Here is a 20,421-nt window from a genome sequence, read left to right on the forward strand (position 1 = left end):
TTGTGTTCACTTTGTGACACTTTACTCACCTGCACATTTACATGTAGACTTTTTTCAATAAAGAGTATCATTACAAGTTTTCTATTTCTCAGGAGGCCTTCTGCAGTCTTTAAAGGCCGGGCTGATGCTGGACTCTCTTGTGCATACAGTGGGTTCACTGAAGTGTTTCAATGAAGGTGAAAGCCCAGAAAAGGTCTTAGAGGTAGTGAGAGGCAGAGAAGCAATGTTGGTGGGATGACCACCCGACCCAGCATCATGCTGAGCAGTTAGGCATGAGCTGTGTTTAGCCTTTACCTGACAGAAAGCCCTGGTGCCATCCCCATGTCACAACTGAGAAAACTGAGGCTCAGAGAGGCGAACTGACTTGTTCAAGGTCACACAGCATATTAGTAACAGAGCTGAGATTCGAACCTGGCAGTGGGGCAGTCTCTGCACGATTAACCTCCTTCGCGTCTAGTAGTACATAAAGGTACTAAAACTGGAAGAAGAGGTTGCTCCCCCACCTCGGCCACGGGACTTGGCTCCTGGCTTCACGATCCAGATATTTCGATCCCCTTCCATTTCTATCTGGGGTACCACGGCCCGAAGCTGCTGCAGGATGTCTTCACAGCGCTGGACCTGGGCCTCCAGGTATCTGAGCTTTGCCCCTTCACTGTGTGGAGACAGTGGGACTTGGGGTGGGTGGGGCCTGGGGCCAGATGAGAGTATAGGATAATTGGAGACATAACCACCCCCCCCCCAAGCCATACTCTAACCTGCTTTGGTCATGCCTGACCCTGAAACACCTAGACAAGCGTCCCCCTACTTCCTTTCCTCAAGTCACTGACTCCCCCCTAACCTATCCGGACCACACCCCTCCCCAGTTCTAGACTCCATCTTCTGACACCTCCATTCCTAATGAGATGGGGCAGCATCCGCTAAGCCACGCCCCTGCCACAGGCCCCCCCCCCCCAACCCAACATTCCCCTTCGTCTCCCAGCAGCTCCCCAGGGAACTATTCACTAGCCAGGTTCAGGGGAGAGCAAACTGCAGCTGGGGGAGTTAAGTGACCTGCCCAAGGCTACGCACCAGGTGGAGTGACCCATTGGACCAGGGTACAAACGCCTGACTGATTCACCCAAAGGTGCTTTCAGAGGCCCACACTCCTAAGCTGGACTCAACTCTGAGTGGCAGTCAGTCCTTTCTTAGCCTACGTCTTCTCAGGCTTGTCTCTATCCCCCCTCACCAGGATTTGTTTCTCTCCCACGCTACGCATCCATTTATTCAGTTACTGTCTGCCCTCTCCTTCTGGCCTTTCTACTGTGGGGGGCTGGCCTTGAACCCAGGGCCAGCTAGGTTGAGTACACACTCTCCTCTGAGCCACAGGTGGAGCCTGCAGGACGGTCTTCTGCAGAGCATGCTGTCTGCTATGGCTCACTCTCCAACACAGCCCCTGCCCCTTGGCAGGCACTCTCTAAAAGACTTAGTGCTTGGCTGGGCATGTGTTTGGGAAGAAATTGGCCTAGACATACAGGGGTTCGCAGGAAAGGGGAGACTTTGTTCCCTACAGGAAGGACAGTGTCCTTGGGTATATACTGTCCTAGAGGGCTGCCTCATTTAAACTGCTGGACAACAAAGACCCCTCCCCTGGGTGCTAACCTCACTTTAGCACCTCTGCCATAGATAGCTTTCTTTTTATGGGAAGTATCAAGAATTCCACAAGATTGTCCTCTGACCTGCACAGCATACGGTGGCTCTCATGCACACCAATTTAAAAGAAACAGAAAGCTACCTTGGGGCTGGGGTTAGCTCACTTGGTAAAGCACTTGCCTAAAGCTGGGGTCCTGAGTTCTACCCCATCGCTGTAAAAATGACAAGCAGCCTTATGTTTCCTGCCACCGAGGGAAAAGCATAGGATCGATTTGCTGTCATTTCCTGCTACTTAGGAAAAAGACCCTAGTTATTTGCTACAGCTGTGGGTCCCCTGATTCCCTCATTTATTCAAAGTCCTTCAGATTCTTTTGGTTACCACCCCCACTTGAGTCCCTCAGTGCTGCCACCTGGTGGTCTCCTGCGAGCCTCCCACCCAGGTGCTGCGCCCTGCAGTGCTTTGGCTCTGGAGCCTGCACAACGGTATACACACTGGTGGTGCTCACCGAGAGCTTGCCACATTCTGCTGCTACCAGATCCTGCCCCCTGCCTCCTGCCTTCCACTACTCAAGCAAGCTCCAAGTCATCACCGCTGGTCTCTCCCTCCCTGATGCTTTTGTTCACAACAAGGAAACTTGTTAAATTCACTATGTTTAACTCAAGGTTTTCCAAATGTGACTGACCCCAAAGCCCTTTCTTATGACACCTATTTCCTTCCTATGGGAATTCGTGTTCTGTGCCACACAGTGACAAATGGACCCTAGGGTGAAATCTAAATGCCTTAGATTCCTATTTTGAGTGGACACCACCACGCCTATGCTGTCCCCACAATACAAAATATCCTTCTCCAAGGTGATGATTTTTTTTTTAAGTTTTCTCTTGACAAGGTCTTCCTGTGTACTCCTAGAACTCCAGCTATTCTGGAACTTGCTCTGTAGACCAGGTTGGCCCCAAACTCATAGAGCTCTGCCTGCCTCCGCCTCCCAAGTGCCAGGACTAAAGGTATGAGCCACCACCCGGCTGTTGGATGCTGTTTTTAAAGGTATTTTGCATTTAAGACAATGTTCAGAAAGCTCAGTGATGTTCCCAGGGTCATAGAGCTTGGGAGATGGAAAGAAAGAACTGAAATTTAGGTCTACTGACAACCCAAGCTACCACCTTGGGCCTATACTATGGTAAGGTGGAAAAAGTGGACTGGACTCTCTTGTGAAGCCAGTGGGAGCCTCTGAGGGTTACTGTGCAGGAGTGTTCATGAAAACAAAATCAGGAAGAGGAGCTTAGGTTGTGCTAGCTGAACAACATCTGACTCTAACACCTGCGCATGCCCGTAGCCCTGCACTATAGGGAACTTACTGGACAGCATCTGACTGTAACACCTGCGCATGCCCGTAGCCCTGCACTATAGGGAACTTACTGGACAGCATCTGACTGTAACACCTGCGCATGCCCGGAGCCCTGCACCATAGGGATCTTACTGGACAGCATCTGACTGTAACACCTGCGCATGCCCGGAGCCCTGCACCATAGGGAACTTACTAGACAGCATCTGACTGTAACACCTGCGCATGCCCGTAGCCCTGCACCATAGGGAACTTACTGGACAGCATCTGACTGTAACACCTGCGCATGCCCATAGCCCTGCACCATAGGGATCTTACTGGACAGCATCTGACTGTAACACCTGCGCATGCCCGTAGCCCTGCACCATAGGGAACTTACTGGACAGCATCTGACTGTAACACCTGCGCATGCCCGTAGCCCTGCACCATAGGGAACTTACTGGACAGCATCTGACTGTAGCACCTGCGCATGCCCGGAGCCCTGCACCGTAGGGAACTTACTGGACAGCATCTGACTGTAACACCTGCGCATGCCCGTAGCCCTGCACCATAGGGAACTTACTGGACAGCATCTGACTGTAGCACCTGCGCATGCCCGTAGCCCTGCACCGTAGGGAACTTACTGGACAGCATCTGACTGTAGCACCTGCGCATGCCCGTAGCCCTGCACCATAGGGATCTTACTGGACAGCATCTGACTGTAACACCTGCGCATGCCCGTAGCCCTGAACCATAGGGAACTTACTGGACAGCATCTGACTGTAACACCTGCGCATGCCCGGAGCCCTGCACTATAGGGAACTTACTGGACAGCATCTGACTCTAACACCTGCGCATGCCCGGAGCCCTGCACCATAGGGAACTTACTGGACAGCATCTGACTGTAACACCTGCGCATGCCCGGAGCCCTGCACCGTAGGGAACTTACTGGATTATTTGGTAGTAGCGCTGGAGGAAGAGGGACGAACCCTCAGGGCTGAAGTACAGTGGGGCACTGGGGTCCTTGTCGATGTCTTTGTGGGCCATGCTGCTAAGGTGCTCCTCACATGCACTCAGAGCCTCATCCACAAAGTCTGGGGACACTGTCACTGCCTTTTTTTCCTGTTTCTTGGACTGTGTGTCTTCTGTGGGGATAGAAGGGACCTGTAAATAGTCCATGTTGAAGCAGGTAATGTGACACATGCCATTGCACTTTGCTGACTTGAAGCCTATCACTTACCTGAAGACATTGGCCTAAAGACACCTGAGGCCCAGTGTGAACCTGATCCCCAGCCACCCTGGGACATGCCCCTCCCTTGCCTGAAACTGCTCTGAACCCCTGCAGCCCAAGCATTTTATCCCTGGCTTCCACTGTCCCTGCACCCTTAATCAACGAAGGCTCCGGTATAAATGCCAACAGTTCCAGAACACACCAACACCAGCATCTACCTGCAGCTTTCCATCCCCAAGCACCCCAACACATCTTGGCCCTACAATGTACCTAGAAACCTTGGCCCAGGTGAACTGAACCCAGATACACACTGACATAGCTTCCTACACCCCCCTGGATACCTGAAGTCCATCCCCCCTCTCAGAATCCTGATGGCCATCTGCAGCCCATAAGACACAAAATGCTAATGGCCTTGTGCTAACAGAAGCATTCAGCTGGAAATGAGAAGCCAGCCCTTACCTCAAAGGACCTGGTACCTACTCACAACCTTGGCTCAGCCTTTTGCCTATTTAAAAACTGACATGCAACCAAGCCTTCAACTGCCCACCTGCAGCCTGACCTATACTAGAGCTCGGCACACAGAAGTTCAAGTGCAGGGTCTCTGGCCACAGAGGGTCCCCTGTGGCCCAGATCCTGGTACATACCATCTTTTTGGTACCTGATCCACCTAGGTTAAATGACAGCAATCAAAGTACATGTGTGTAGGGGGGGATCCTCTGGAAGGGCCAGGGACTTTTCTCCTTCCTGTAAGGCTGCCCATCTCTTCCCAGCGTCCTTTGGCTGTGGAGCCCCAGTATTGCAGGAGAGGGGGAAGGGAAACCGACAGGATGGACTAGCATGAAGGAGGATTCCTATGTCCCCTCCCCTCCCAGATGTTCCCTATGCACAGGCACAGGGTTTCTTTGGGACATCTGTACATTGCTGTGTTCCTCTGCGTCATCCCCAGAGAACCTGAGTGGTTCTTACAGGCTGGGACGGGGCCACGTGACCTCAGCCTGCCTCTCTACAGTGGTCAATCAGGTAGCCAGGTAGCCAGGTGCAGGGTAGATGCAGGGATAGATTTCAGGATGTCAGGCGGTAAACAGAGGACGGACAAACAAGGTGGCAAGACAGGCAGATAGACCTGTGCGAGGACAGGAAGACGGGAGTGGAGAGCTGGGTATAACATGGGAAGGATGGCATGGTAGGTGACAGAAGTGATAGGCAGAGGGGGTGGCCACGTGGGAGGATGGCTGAGAGAATGGACGGACAGCAGGTAGGTAGACAGGTGGACGGCTGGGTGAATAGGGATGGACAATATTCACAGGTGGGACGATGGGCAGAAAGGTTGGCGGCAAAGGCTGCAGCCTGGTCACATGACTCAAACATATGGATGAAGAAATGAATGGGTGGCTGGGCACATAGCCAAGGGAGCGGAGGTCACCACAGCACTCACCGAGGAGGGCCTCTGCCTCTCTTGCCTCTTCCGACTTCATCACCAGCTTGAGAACGCTGCGGGCAGCTGTCAGCCAGAAGTCCTCTGCTCCCAGGCAGGGATACCCTGCTCAGCCCCCAGGCTCCAGGCCTCTCCTGGTTCTGGAACCTCACCATGGCTTGCCCCATTTTGGATCCAGAACCTTCTTTCCCTGTCTCACCCTAGCACCTGGCTGCTATCCCAGCTATTGAACACTGAACCACAGTGTGACCAGACTGTCTCTAGAAAGTGACCTGGATAACCTTCTTTCCTTCCTTCCTTCCTTCCTTCCTTCCTTCCTTCCTTCCTTCCTTCTTTCTCTCTTTCTGAGACAGGGTCTTGCAGTTTCAGCTGTCTGAAATTCACTATGTAGACAAGGCTGATCTCAAATGTATGGCTGTCCTGCCTCTGCTTTCCCCGTGTGAGGATTACAGGCATTGGTCCACCAGGCATAGCTCTCTTTCTCCATTTCTGATATTTATTCTAACCTGAGAATCAGACCATGGCCTAAATTCTATGTCAGGTTTGGAACATAATTTAAAAGCTGCCGTCTGATCTGGACCCAAATTCTGAACTCAGAACCCACATTGGAGCTGGTACCTACTTTGCCTTAGCTTCTGTGAAACCTAGTCCAGCCTGAAACTTATCTGGGACTCCAGACACAACCAACCCACCCACCTCTACAACCTGCTCTAAGGTACAAGCCTGGCCCTCGAGGCTTCTCTGGATGCCAAGGTTGGCCAAGCTAGGAGGCTCAGGAATGGAAGACCCATTAGTGGGAAGAAAGGACTGGGTGACAGAGGAAAATCTACTGAGTAGATGAGGGCAAGAGGGGAGGCATGCTGCTTTCCACTGTGGGACAGAAAGCACGAGGGAGCCAGGCCTGGGGTTGGGAGTCCCCTTACCTATGAAGGCTTTCTTGTCATCCTCTGCCCCTAAGCGGTAACAGCGCGGGAAGAAGGAGTCAGCGTCAGCCTGGTCAAACCATGGCAGATTCCGAAGGTTGAGACAAAGGCCCACCTATGGAGACAGCGGCTGAAGAGCTGGGGAGGACCCAGAGCGTGTCAAGGGGCTCCCTCACAAATAGCACATGTCATGTGCAGGCATTCAGAAAGACCCTGCCTGGAGCCTCCGACCCACTTGCTAGGCCTGATTTGATACCCACCTCCAGCTTTGCCCAACTGGGACAGCCCCACATTCCTCCACCCACCCTTTCCCATCTATGCTTTACCCAGCAAACCTTTGCAGTTCAACACCAATGGTGACACAGTACAGTGGTCCTCAACCTTCCTAATGCTGCCACCCTTTATATGGTTCCTCATGTTGTGGTGACCCCTCCCAGCCATAAAATTATTTCCATTGTTACTTCATAACTCTAATTTTGCTACTGTTACGAATCACAATGTACATATCTGATATGCAGGATGTATAAATGCAAGCCCTGAAGGGGTCGTGACTCACAGGTTGAGAACCACGGATGTAGGAGCTGCTGGGAAACCCCTTCATCCTTAGCACAACCTTGGACCACAGGCTGTGCTAACATTCTCATCTTTAGATGAGGAAGCGGAGGCTTGGCGAGGTGCAGCAGCTTGCTAAGAAACCCAGGTAAGGCTCACTCAAGTCAGCAGACTTCAGGAGGCCACGGCTCTTTTCTTTACAATCACTGAGGTGATGTTTTCCTGCCTCCCCATTCCATGGGAACTGAGCCCGCAGTCATCACGTCAACATATGCCAGATACAGTTCAGGACGTCGATGTGAACCCAAGAACATCTCGTGTTCTCTGCCAGAATCTTCTGTGACCGACACGCACAGCAGGAAGTGGGGCTGCTGTCGGGTTCCCTGGGATGCCTACCTTTGTAGTAAAGGAGCCCGCACGGGCATAATGATTTATCATCTGATCCTTGGAAAGGAAGCGACAATCCAGCACGTCCCGCCGAGTGGTCCAGATGAGGTAGGGGGTCTCATTTCGAACCATGCGGGACTGGAAAAAAAGGGGGTGGATGGAGACATGGGGGAGAAGTTATCCAAGGTGTCCTCTGGACCCCCATCCCCCGTCTGAATAAGTCATGAGCAGTCATGTGCTCCGAAGCATATGGGGGGGCGGCAGTGAGCAGACAGCAGGTGGCTTTCCAATCTCCACTTGGCCTCCTGTCCCAAGGCAGTGACTAAGCTGTACACCACGATGGTCACTGCCTTGGGACAGGAGGCCAAGTGGAGATTGGACATGCCTAGAATCCCAGCACTCAGGAGGCAGAGGCAAGCAGATGTCTGTGAGTTCAAGGCCAGCCTGGTCTACAGAGTGAGTTCCAGGGCTGCCAGGGGCTAACAGAGAAACCCTGTCTTGAAAAAGGAGGAGGAGGAAGAGGAGGAGGAGGAGGAGGAGGAGGAGGAGGAGGAGGAAGAAGAAGAAGAAGAAGAAAAAGAAGAAAAAGAAGAAAAAGAAGAAAAGAAAAAGGCCGTGCTGGTCAATTCGTGTTGGGTTGTGGTGAACTAACATCTCTGTGGACATATTTGTGCGGTCTGTCACTCTTGTTTTTCACTATTGTTATCTGTGGAATGCACTGACCCTACCGTAGAGGACTTTAGGGAGAAATGAAAGAACTGACTCAGAGACACTTGGAAGAAGGTTCAAAATGCAGGTGGTGGTCCTTGCCTGTAACTGAAGCAGTCCGGAGGCAGAGGAAGGAGGGTCTTCAGTTCAAGACCACCGGTTTCTTTTTCTTTCTTTTCTTTCTTTCTTTCTTTCTTTCTTTCTTTCTTTCTTTTTTGTTATTGTTGTTCTTTTTAGAGACAGGGTTTCTCTGTGTAACCTTGGCTGTCCTGGACTCACTTTGTAGACCAGGCTGGCCTTGAACTCACAGAGATCCACCTGCCTCGCTCTGCCTCCTGAGCACGCCCAGTGCCCTGTTTTCTTTTTTACAAAGATTTTTTACTTTTTTTCTCCTTAAGCTTTTATTTATTTATTATGTGTCATGTTCTGCCTACATGTAGGCCTGCACACCAGAAGAGAGCACCAGACCTAGAACAAAAACAAAAACAAAAACAAAAAACTGGGTCTGGAGAGAGACCTCAGTAGTTAGGAACACTTGCTGCTCTTGTAGAGGGCTCAGTTCCTAGCACCCACACTGCAGCTCACAACTATCTCTGGTTCCAGGGGATTTCTTGGTCTTCTAAGGAACCAGGTTCTCAAATGGCACACAGACACATAATCCTGCAAAAATACCCATGCCCATAAAATAAATGAAAACATTTTAGAATCACTTGGGAAAATAATCTTTTTGAGAGGCTGGAGAGATGGTTCAGAGCTTAAGAGCACTGGCTGCTTTTCCAAAGGTCGTGAGTTCAATTCCCAGCAACCACATGATGACTCACAACCATCTATAATAAGATTCAGTGCCCTCTTCTGGCCTGCGGGTGTTACATGCAGGCAGAACACTGTATACACAATAAAAAATTTTTCTTTTTGTTTTTTCAAGACAGGGTTTCTCTGTGTAACAGAGCCCTGTCTTAGACTCACTGCATAGACCAGGCTGGCCTTGAACTCACAGAGATATGCCTGCCTCTGCCTCCCAAGTGCTGGGATTAAAGGCGTATGCCACCATGCCCTGCTTCAGAGGTGGGGCTTTTTCTTGATTACACTAGTTGATGTGAGAGAACCCAGATCACTGTGGGTGGTCCTATTCCTTGGGTTGGGTCCTGGACTGAATAAGAGAAGAGAAGGTGAGCAGAGTAAAAAGCAAAGCATGCATGCATTCATTTCTTTTTTTGGTTTGGTTTGGTTTGGTTTTGGGTTTTTTTTGTTGTTGTTGTTATTGTTTTGTTTTTGGTTTTGGTTTTGGTTTGGTTTGGCTTTTTGAGACAGGGTTTCTCTGTGTAGCCTTGGCTGTCCTGGACTCACTTTGTAGACCAGGCTGGCCTTGAAATCACAGTGATCTACCTGCCTCTGCCTCCTGAGTACTGGGATTACAGGCGTGCACTACCACGCCCAGCCTCTCTCTTGGTTTATGTGTGTCTATGTGTGTTTTTGAGACAGGTTTTCTCTGTGTAGCCCTGGCTGGCCTGGACTCATTTTGTAGACCAGGCTGATCTTGAACTCAGAGACACACCCGCCCCCACCTCTGCCTCCCCAGTGCTTGGATTAAAGGCATGCACCACCATTGCCTGACTTTCTTTTGGCTTTTAAAGCCATCCCTTATGGCCTTCATCTGCCAAGGGCAAAGGGAAGAGCTGAGCAAAGCCATCTGTACTTGGAGAGCCATTAGAGCCACCATGAGGATGTGGTCACCAGATTGGAGTCCCACTGAGTCCCTTACCACTCTGTGCAGATCTCTGTGCCCATCATTAGAGACGCAATCTGTTTTCCCAGGCTGGATGTTAGGGTTCAGAGAAAGAAGGCCACCCAACTGGATACTCCTTCTCTGAATAGAAGCCTCCCATCAGACCCCCCAGAGTCCTCACCATCAGGGCATGTAGCCCATCTAGATCATCAAGTTCCAGAAAACTTTCAAAGTCCAACAGCTGTGTCTCCCGAAGATCCTCGTTCTCTTCCTCCTCCTCTGTGGACGTGGAGAATGACTCCATGGGACTGTGTCCATGGCCCACAGCCCTTTAAGGTCTCAACCCTGGACCAGTGGGAAGCAAAGGAAAAGGACTCAGGAAGGGCAGCTTGTGGACAGGGAGGGACCTACTCACCATCCTCTGTGGCATCACTATCGCCCATCATCGAGCTGTCTAGATCTTTCTGGGATGGCGGCAGGGTGGTGCCTGGGGGATGGACCATCTTCTTCTCTACCCAGCCCCTCTGGCGCAAGAGACACCGGATCACTGGGTATCGGCCATGAATCATAAAGATCTTCTTCTGCTGTAAGGTGAGAGGTAGGGCCTTGCTTCCACATCAGACATACGGGAGGTAGAGGTGGACCAGACAGCATCTCTGCCTTTTAGGGAGTTTTTATATCCCAGCTTATAAACAAGGAGAACAATTAACATGCACAGCTAATAGCTACTGAGGACCTAGTATGTGGCAAGCCATTACACACACCATTAAGAAGAATTTGCATTTTAATTACACACTGGAGGCACACAGAGGCTAAACAGTTTCTCTAAGGCCACACAGTAAGTAGTTAAGTGACAGAGCAGAGATTTCTTCCCTTCTGTTTGGTGCTGGAGATTGCGCCACAGGGCCTTGCACATGCTCAGCACACACACATTCTATCACTGGGATTCCCAGCCTCAAGGGTAATACGTGGTCAAGGCAAACTGAGAAGGAGCCATGAATGCAGAGCGGAACAAATGGGAGTTAGGACGGAGGGAGGTAGCATGCGCAAAGGCTAGCTAGAAGTCAGAAGGAACTGAGAGCAAGTCTGAAAAATTAGAGCTCCCAAGAATACAGGTAGTGTGACTGAACTGTGGTGTGTGACAGCTGGGCGTGGTGGTGCACACCTTTAATCTCAGCACTTGAGAGGCAGAGGCAGGCGGATCGCTGTGAGTTCGAGGCCAGCCTGGTCTACAAAGTGAGTCCAGGACAGCCAAGGCTACACAGAGAAACCCTGTCTTGAAAAAAAAAAAAGAGGAATAAGGCAATAGGGCAAAGGAAGAGGCTGTGTAAGTTTGCATGCAACTGCATGGTGAATGGGGGCGGGGAGGGGGGTGGAGCGCAGAGGCAGATCCTTAGAGGCTGCCATGGTGGCGATGTGAACGCGAGGGGGGGGGGGTGGGGAGGGGAAAGTGCTGGGCTTGAGAATAAGTATTGATGATGGATGCGTTTGCTGAGAAATGGAAGGAACTAGAAGAATGGCTTTCTGGCTTCTGAAATAAAGATGGAGGAAACTGGATACCAGGAGGATGACATTCAGGGAACTGAACAGGAGCAAGGTTTGAGATCAAGTGTGAGATGCTGGTGAGCCCTCCCCCTCCCCCCCTCAGAGACATCAAAAGGTTGGATCTCCAGGGTGGGGGTCAGAGTCAGGAAAAGGGTGGTCCAGGGCACGGTGTGAACCTTGGCTCTCAAGTTCAGGGAGGCGGGTGCGGGTGCATGGAGTGGGAGCCAGGGAATCATGGAGGGCCGAGAAACCTTCAGAGGCAGAGACCAGAAAGCAAGCAAGGGAAACAAACTAGTGTGGAGCCCGTTTGTGACACACAGGACCCCAACAGGAGGAAGCAGCTAAGGGCTACAGGACTTACCAGGCACCAGGACCGTAGATGAGAGATATTTCCAGTGGGAATGGGATAAAAGGGGAGGGAACCAGGGCTTAGGCAGCTTGAGAGTGCATACATGCCCCGGGAGAGGCAACTCAACCAAGATTATGGGCCTGAAGAGGAGCTGAGGATGGAGATGGAGGACACTTATAGATGAAGGTGTGTGTGTGTGTGTGTGTGTGTGTGTGTGTGTGTGTGTGTGTGTGTGTGTGTGTATGGGGCGGGTGGTAAGCCTTGCCTTGCCTTTTTTGGACTTATTTTTTAGGATATGAGAACCGAGTAAGTGTAGCCACCACCACCACTCCATCCCCTCCGACCTTGACGGCTCTCTCTACGTGGATTTTGGCGTTTCTGAGTCGCCCCATGTGGTGAGGTCTCTTGGAAAATCCTCGCCAGAGAAGGGAATCTGCAGAGAGATGTGGAGCAGGAACACAGAAAGCTGGGGGCTTGGCCCAGGGACTTCTCTGACTCCTGGTGCCCCGCCCTCCCTTGCCTCCACCCTATATCCGGACGCCCAACCTCCAGTGCTTTCCAGATTTCCCAACCTGTCCACCCTTGAGGCCTCTCCCTGCAGCCGACAGGGTGTCAGGGCTGGCGGGCCACTCCGCGCCTCACCATGAGGCGGCTGCAGGGTACCAGGCAAGGGCTCATCCTGGGTCTGGGGGACTAGGGAGCAGACGCGGTGGGGATCGGCAGTGCCCCGAGCACCAGGCACGAACGCCTCGTGAGCGCTGCTTAGGTGGCGCGCAGGCAACGGGTTGCAATCCCCACAGCGAGTCCCCTCGGGCCTGGCGGAGGCGGGCCCAGACCATTGCAGCCTCCTTAGCGGCCGGAACTCGGAGCTGCGTGCCCAGGGCCAGCGGGATTGGGAACTGGTGTGGAGCTCGGGTGGCTGCGGCCTCTGGTGCCAGCTCCTCTCCGAGCTGCCCTCCTGGCGGTACCAGGCAGCCGCGGGCACCACCTGCCCCGCGCCCAGGAGAAGCGCCGCACTGACACCCTGCATGCGCCTCTCGCCCGGCTCGCTCCCTGGCGCCTCCGCCCAGGCGCCCTCTCGAGCCCCGCCCTGTGTTTCCGGTCTCCTAGGAGACCGTTGCCCGGGCACAGACTCAGGTGGAGTGCGCCATAGAAGTGGTGGGCCCTTGGGGTAGTGAAGTAACTCTGGGCCTTACTTGCACACACACCCTTGAGGAGCCAGACACTGAGGATGGATGAACCGTGCACAGGGGCGACCATCAGAGTCCCTTATCCCCACACTGACTCTGGGGTAAGGGCTGTCAAGTGGTCCCAGACCTTATGGATCTTAATAGTGTGTGGGGAACAAAAAGCTACCGAAAGAAATTAAGAGGTGCTGGTTTAAGGGAAGGGAAAAATGCAGTGAGCTGAAAGGGCTTCCAGCAGGCAAGGCCGGTAGGGATGTCCTCTCCGGTGACCAGTTAAGCCGAAGGTGTAAATGCAAAGGAGAAAGGAGCAGTGGGAAGTCTCAGCAACTGCTTGGCTTTCTCTTTTTTGGTTTTGTTGTTATACAAAAGAAGTCTCTCTGTTGTCTTGACTATCGTGGCACTCTGTAGACCAAGCTGACCTCCAACTCAGAGATCTGCCTGCCCCTAGGCATGTGCCACCACACCCAGCAGAGGCTAGGAACATTTCTTGTGGGGATTAAAGGCAGCTGGTGTGGCCAATCAGTCTTGAAGGGCCTGGTTGAAGATGACAGGTCTCTGGGGATAAAGCCATGGCTGTGTATAGGGTGACAAAGGTTCAGAGCACCTACTGCTTTTTCCACTAACTTGAGAAAATAAAAATAAATCATTTTTATCAACTGAAAAAAGGGAAAGATGCACAAGTTATGCTTCATTCCAGGCACCAGCTTCAGAACATAACTTGTCTCAAAAATCACATCATAGCCAATCCTAGGACACTTCTTATGAGACAGATTCTCATGTGAGGTGTGAAACTTCAGGTGAAGTTTCAACAGCTGCCTGCTACCACACTTAGTGCTGGGATGGAGCTCAGGGCTTCAGGGACGCTAGACAAAACTACATGCTCAGCCACTCGGGCCTGCTGTCAGAAGCACCAGATGGGAGTTGTAGAGGCCAACTCTAGCAGCAGCCGTCACCAGGCAAATCTGCCTTTGCAGGGAAGGTGGGTCTCCCCTCCCCCAACTCTGCACCTGTCCAGCCAGACCTAACCACAACTCCCCACATACAGCTGGTAACGGGACTTCCCAGAAGAGAGAACCGGGTGGATGGCAGCAATCTGGTCTGTTCTCAGTTTGCTAATCTGGTTTTAGGGACTTTGGACCTTGGGAGATAATTTGACGAGTTTTAGTTGGCTCACCACAGCAAGGCTGTCCCTTGAGGGTTGAGTGACCAGCTGCCATTCCCTCCTGATCACCCGGCTTCACCAGGAGTACTTCTAACAGTTACTGCAAAGCTAGAACAAAGCCATGTACCACAGAGGGCCCGACTAATTCAACAAGGCAGGAGGTCACAGAGGTAGTGTCATAAAGGATGGTGGCCCATCAAGCTTCCCTACCCCGCCTTCCTTTAACACTTGTTCTTTTCAGAAGACCCCTGCAGGGGCTGCTGATAGGTTTGCAGAGTGTGTGCAGGGCCCTGGGTCCAACCCCAGCAAACCCATCCAGAATGCCCAGCTCTTCATCACACCACTTTATTTCATTTGAGACTGTATCTTTCCTCCACTTTCTAATTTCCAAGTGCTAGAATTACAAGTGTGAGCTACCATACCTGGCTCAGGACCAACTGTTTTTAGGCCTTCCCTGATATCCTCTCCTGTAAGCACACTTATCACACACACACCCCCACACACAAGCACACTCACATGCCTGTTTAGCGCACTTTCGTGCTGAGCTCCCTGTAGCTATCCAACGCCTGCTAAGTCACAGTGGGACTAAGACTTTGAGACAGCGTGGAGAACGACTGCTGTTGTAGAAAAGGCAGAAGTCTCCCTCTTGCCCACAGGATGGGAGGTCTGGAACAAGCTACTTTGAACAGTAGGACCTGGTTTTCTTATCCACCAGTGGGCTCGGCAAGCTAGAATGGGAGCGTGGCATGGCAAGCACTGCAGCTCTGTTCAGGCAGAGACTACCTTCAGAATGATAGCGCTTGACTGCAGGGAAAAGTCTCTGGGTTGGGGCCCTTGGCAGGGTTCAATGACAAAATTGTCTGGTGACTGCTCCAGACCCAAATGATAGCCCATGGCTCCAGGGAATAAAAACATTTGTCCTTCCACACATACACACAGAGCACAGACCTCATGCAGCCCTAAAAGGGCAGGAAGAGACTTTAATTAGGAGAAGGGAGGATTCATTAGAATCAGAAACAGCGAGCGTGGGAGCAGAGGAGCCAGAGCAGGCAAGACCCAGCTGGGTGCTCAAGGACTCACCTCTGCACCTCCAGCACAGGCACTGTACCCAGACAGGCAAGCCTTGGGGCCTCTCAGCTGGGAGAGTGTTGGGGGGACACCAGGTAGCCCCTGCAGCCAGATGTGGCCTGGCTTCTGGGTCCCAGCTCCTAGGCCTGCCTGGCAATCATGGATTCAGCCCTTGTTCCCAACCTGTGCAGTGGCCATCTCAGGCAGGACTCAGGAGGCTAGCAGAGGGCCTCACCACCTCGACAGGGCCCAAGGAGGCTTGTGAGTAAGACAGCAAGGAAGAGAAACTGGAATCTGAAACTTCCCTCTCTCCTCACCTGGGGTGGCACAGGAAAAATAGTCGCCTTCTGGCTCCAGGCCCGCCCAGACCACAGCGACCAATAAGGTACAATCACTGGGGCCAGTCACAGCCACTGGAGGTGGAGGTTGTTTTTAAAGGAAAAAAGACAAAAAGGGTACAGTCTTCTACAAGCACAGAGTTTAGGTTTCAAGACGTTAAAAAAAAAAAGTCTGTCCCAGCCCAGGGGACTGAATATCAGAAGCCAGCCTGACCAGACACGTGGGGCATGGGGCAGGTCCACTGCTGCCTTTCTGCACAGCTAGTAAGCACACCTCCCGCATCCAATGCCCACCCAACCCAGCTTCCTGCTGCTGCTGCTGCTGCTGCTGCTGCTGCTGCACCACTGCTCCAGGGAGTGACTCCAGGACATCTTCGCAGACACGCAGAGACACAGGGGAAGCCAAGGGGGAAGGCAGCGAGATCCAGCCAGATGGTTTAAAACTGCCAAAGAGAATGACAGGCAGTAAGTGGGTTACTACATCCTGGTGATACAGCCTGAGCTGCTGCAACCGGTCTCTGTGAGCCACGGAGAGAGAGAGACGAAGTCTGGTACTTTACGTTAACCTCTGGGTGACTGTCAAATCAGAACAGGCTTTGCAAGCTTTCAGCTCCCCATGGCAGCACACACAATTCTAGTATTCAGGAAAGTGGAGGAACAAGGATCAAGAGTTCAAGGCCATCCTCAGCCACTAAGTGAATTCAGGGCAGCATAGGCTACCTGTTTACTCTGCCTTCCTTCCAGAAAGATCAATAGGGAGGGAGGGAAGGCAAAGAGAAGGACAGGAAGGGAAGAGACAGGACAAGGAAAGGCTTTCTGCCTTTGGGTATCCCCACAGTGCCAAGAGCAATAATCCTGGACACTACAAACCAGAGACAACGACTAAGCATAGCCCAAGACTGGGCCACATGATGTTCAAGGCTGAATTAGTTGCTAACTCGGAAGACTGCAGATAACACTACTAAATCCAAATTTGGGGACTCATTTCTGGCCTGGCTGTGTGAGCCTGAACTCCCAGCTACTACAGAGGCTGAGGGGCTGACTGCAAACTCGATTCCTGGGACTACATGGCAAGATTTAAACTCAAACTAAAAGTAAAATGAGGGCTGGGGATAGAGCCCAGATGCAGGGCTTGGGTAGCTTGGGCAAAGCCCTCAGTTCACTGTTAACTGAGGCAGATGCTACCATGCTCCACCGAGCCCACCTCAGCCACATACACTGCCTATCGAGTGCCTCTGCAGTGCTGCCAGACGCTACAGCCCCACTGCAGACGCTTCAATGAGAAAGCCCTCTCTACATCATCCTTCCAGTCATAAGTTGGACACTGGGCATGCAACTTCACTTCCAGAGCCTCAGACAACAAATTAAGTATTAGGGGCTGGGGAAATGGCTTAGTGACTAAGCACTATTCCCTCCGGAGGACTCGGGGTCAGGTCCCAGCACCCACATCAGTCAGCTCCTACAGCTCCAGCTCCAGGGGACTGGATACCGTTCTGGAATCTGCAGCTACACACTCTCTCTCATCACACATTCATTTACACACTTACACACATACACAAATAAATGATTATAGAGTAATTAAGCCAAATACTAAATTGGGACCAGTACTATTTCCACTTGGTCAAATGAACCTAGAGGCCTTTATGATCTGTCCCAAAACTCTGGTATTCCCACACCCACACCTGGAAATTAATATACTAAGCACTCTCACATCATCTTAATGCTCAACCTCCCTGAAAGGCACATATTAACAGCACCCTCATCTCATAGCAAAGGAAACCAGGCTCGTTGAACAGTTGGGTGACAGGGCTGGAGGAGGCAGAGGAGCCAGGCCCACACTTGGGTCTGACTTATGAGTATAAACAACACTGCTTGGTATGCTGGCTATCCACAGGATAACTAAACCCCAGGGGAAGTGGGTGTTATTTCCATTTTTAGGGATTCTGAGCTCTCCTGGGCTGGGTCTACACACTGGTAGGCACAAACACTAGCTCTACCACTGAATAGAATGTATCAACAAACTGGAAACTGTGTGGAAGGCAGAGGGCTGTCTGAATCTCCAGACAAAGCCATGTGCCAGGCCCTCCGTGTAAACAACCTTCCTCTTCAGAGCACTGCAGTCCTTTCGGTTAGATGGCCATGAGTAATGGACACACGCTGAAGAAACCACAGTGGTAAGCCTGAGAAGAGACGCTGAAGAAAAACAACTGTCTGCTCGAGAAGTGGCTGACTCATGAGTAACTGTCCTATGGTCTGAGGAGATTCACAGGGCACTTTATCTTCCTCGCTTGGGGGTCTGAACTAGGTAGAACTGGAAAATGGAGAATTCCTGCCTGTGTTGCCACCAGAGACTTGCCTCCCAGACTTGCAACACTCCCCAAGGACTGAGGCTCTTGAGGATGAAATCCTTGGCCATGTGTTTCAAAGCACCTGCCTCAGCTACAGGTCTGAGGAGACTTAGGACTGACTATCTTGTCAGTGCCACACCACATTTCCAGAACCCATGGCTTCTTCCGCCTCTGGCATCAAGTACCGAGAGCCCACTCACATTCTTGAGGAACTCCTCAGCCACAATTCGGGCCCGGGCATTGACCGACAGCTTCATCTCACTGATCTCCTTGTCAATCTCCTCCATGAAGTGGATTACAAAGTCCACCAACTTGTGTTTGTACATCTGCTCCGTGTGGAAGTTGGTGATAAGAAAGCTGATGTCATATCCCTAGTGAGGGACGCCGGCAGGGAAGGAAGAGACAAAGTTAACCCCCAAGGACACTTGCTTTTCACATCTTTTTCCTACTCACATACAGGCTTCCAACTGGCTACCATTTTCCCCCCGAGGTTACCTTCTTCAGTGAGCAATCTAACTTGCTTGGAGGTGGGGTTGGAGGAAGTACGGTGAGTGTGTTTTGTGTGTCTGTTGGACCCAAGCATCTGAGCCCAGTTCAAAACTGGTAGGTCAGATGTCCCTGAAAGGCTGTGGCACAAACAGCCCTGTATCTGTAATGAACCAAGGGAATAAAGGGACCACAAATCTTTTTTGTTTTTGTCTTTTTCTGAGACAGGGTTTCTCTGTTGTAGCCTTGGCCATCCTGGACTCACTTTGTAGACCAGGCTGGCCTCGAACTCACAGTGATCCTGCCTCTGCCTCCTGAGTACTGGGATTAAAGGCGTGAGTCACCACGCCTGGCAGGACCACAAATCTTATTTCAAAGAACCCAATAGTAAAAAAACACAAGAGAAGTGATATGAAAGAGGATGGGACTGGAGCTATTTGCTTCAGGAGGCTATGTGAGGAGAAGCGAGCTTATTTACTCTAGTGGCCCCCAGAGATCACACTGAGGACAGACAGAGGAGGTGGCTCAAGGTGAAGAAATGGCACTCAGTGTGTTGGGTGATGATTTCTGCTGCTCTAACGTCGTGACCTAGGCAGGAAACCTGTGGAGTGGATGGCTTCACATACCTTTAAATACAGAGGCAGGCAGCAAACAAGTCACTGTTTACTGTGGCTGTGAGAGGCTGCACTTCAGATGGTAGCAACGTTTTTGTTTTGTTTTCCTTGTCTTCTCCCTCTCTCAGATACGTACCAAAATGTAGCTTAGGCTGGCCTCAAACTCATGATTCTTCTGCATTAGCCTCTCCCATACGGAGCACAAGAGTGCCCACCACACCCAGGTTGGGAAGGATTCTGAAGTCACTGCCTTGTCTGTGACTAGGCCCAAGGTTCTGAGAAGGAGGGTGTGCACGGACCCACCTCATCTGTCTCCCTGCTACCACACACAGGCGGCCTCAGAGCAGGCAGTGACACCCTATAGCTGGAGAAGCAGCAGCCCTCGGCCTACAGTCCTACAGATGCAGGCTGTAGCACGGTGACTTATTTCAAGGCCTTGGGCTCCACGCCCAGCACTACAGAGCATGGCCAAGGCCACCCAGAGCCAGAGCCCTGGGGAGCATGAAGAAGCAGAAGCAAGGTCTCACCTCCACAGGTTTCCTTCGAAGGATAAAGAAGTTCTCTGCTCGCATCATCATGAAGCGCATGAATTTATGGCATAAAATCTTCTCAATCTCATCAGCCTGGTGACATCAAAAACAAAGAGGGCTCTCAAAGCCAACATGAAAGCCAAAACCACCCTGAGCCTGGTTTTCTGGTTCCTGTTATCAGAAGCTGCCTGAACGTCCTCAAGTCACTAGTGCTGCCCTTTTCAGCGTTGGTGGCAAACACCAGCTGGGTATCAGGGACTTCCCCAGCAAGTGTCTGCCTCAATAATACTAAAATCCAACAATCCCCAAATCAACTCTCCCAATTACTTCTGCATCCCGGCCATCAGACACCAGTACAGCCTTCCAGCCATCCAGCACTTACCTTCCCTCTAACCCTGAAGCTCATAGGCAGTAATCTGAATTTTGTAACATTGTTCTGTTTTCATTGTTATTTTTAGAGTTGTCTGCTAGGAAGGGGCAAATGATACTGTTTTCCCATTTAGGACACAAAGTTTCTTTCTTTCTTTTTTTTTCCTTTTTTGTTTTTCGAGACAGGGTTTCTCTTGTAATCCTAGCTGTCCTGGACTCGCTCTGTAGACCATGCTGCCCCTCAAATTTATAGACATCTGCCTGCCTCTGTCTCCCCAAGTGCTGGGATTAAAGCCATGCGCCACCACCACCCAGCTCAAGGTTTCTTTCTGAATCGGAAATAGAATATAGAATATAGCTCAAATTTAAAAAGAAAAACAAAAAAACATCAAATAACCATTCAAGTGATACAGATATAGCAACACCAGGACATTTGGAAAACACTGCCTGCAGAAATATGTAAGGAATGGAAATTCTGGGCTGGGAGAGATGGCTCAGAGGTTAAGAGGACCGGC

General features: G+C 51.4%; 3 protein-coding genes across 3 annotated transcripts in view; 1 reads left to right on the plus strand and 2 right to left on the minus strand.

Moving 5' to 3' along the window:
- RPUSD3 (RNA pseudouridine synthase D3) overlaps positions 1-7,447 on the plus strand; it is a 21,937-nt gene extending 14,490 nt beyond the window's left edge. Inside the window, exon 9 of the mRNA XM_084765909.1 lies at positions 7,421-7,447. Coding sequence (XP_084622035.1) covers positions 7,421-7,432 — 12 coding nt within the window. The 3' untranslated portion in view covers positions 7,433-7,447. The remainder of the gene's footprint in view (positions 1-7,420) is intronic.
- Positions 1-14,155, minus strand: part of TTLL3 (tubulin tyrosine ligase like 3) — a 22,767-nt gene extending 8,612 nt beyond the window's left edge. Inside the window, 9 exon segments of the mRNA XM_084765884.1 lie at positions 504-652; positions 3,898-4,093; positions 5,615-5,698; positions 6,538-6,652; positions 7,486-7,614; positions 10,092-10,189; positions 10,326-10,494; positions 12,149-12,237; positions 12,447-14,155. Of these exon segments, the coding sequence (XP_084622010.1) occupies positions 504-652; positions 3,898-4,093; positions 5,615-5,698; positions 6,538-6,652; positions 7,486-7,614; positions 10,092-10,189; positions 10,326-10,494; positions 12,149-12,237; positions 12,447-12,834 (1,417 nt within the window). The 5' untranslated portion in view covers positions 12,835-14,155.
- Positions 14,156-15,102: 947 nt separating this feature from the next.
- The window catches only part of ARPC4 (actin related protein 2/3 complex subunit 4), a 31,237-nt gene continuing 25,918 nt past the window's right edge, over positions 15,103-20,421 (minus strand). Inside the window, exons 5-7 of the mRNA XM_084765911.1 lie at positions 19,535-19,630; positions 18,108-18,278; positions 15,103-16,002 (exon numbers count right to left, since the gene is read on the minus strand). Of these exons, the coding sequence (XP_084622037.1) occupies positions 15,997-16,002; positions 18,108-18,278; positions 19,535-19,630 (273 nt within the window). The 3' untranslated portion in view covers positions 15,103-15,996. The remainder of the gene's footprint in view (positions 16,003-18,107; positions 18,279-19,534; positions 19,631-20,421) is intronic.

This window comes from Acomys minous, assembly GCF_964271855.1.
Source record: "Acomys minous genome assembly, chromosome: 17".
In the NCBI taxonomy this organism is placed as follows: Eukaryota; Metazoa; Chordata; class Mammalia; order Rodentia; family Muridae; genus Acomys; species Acomys minous.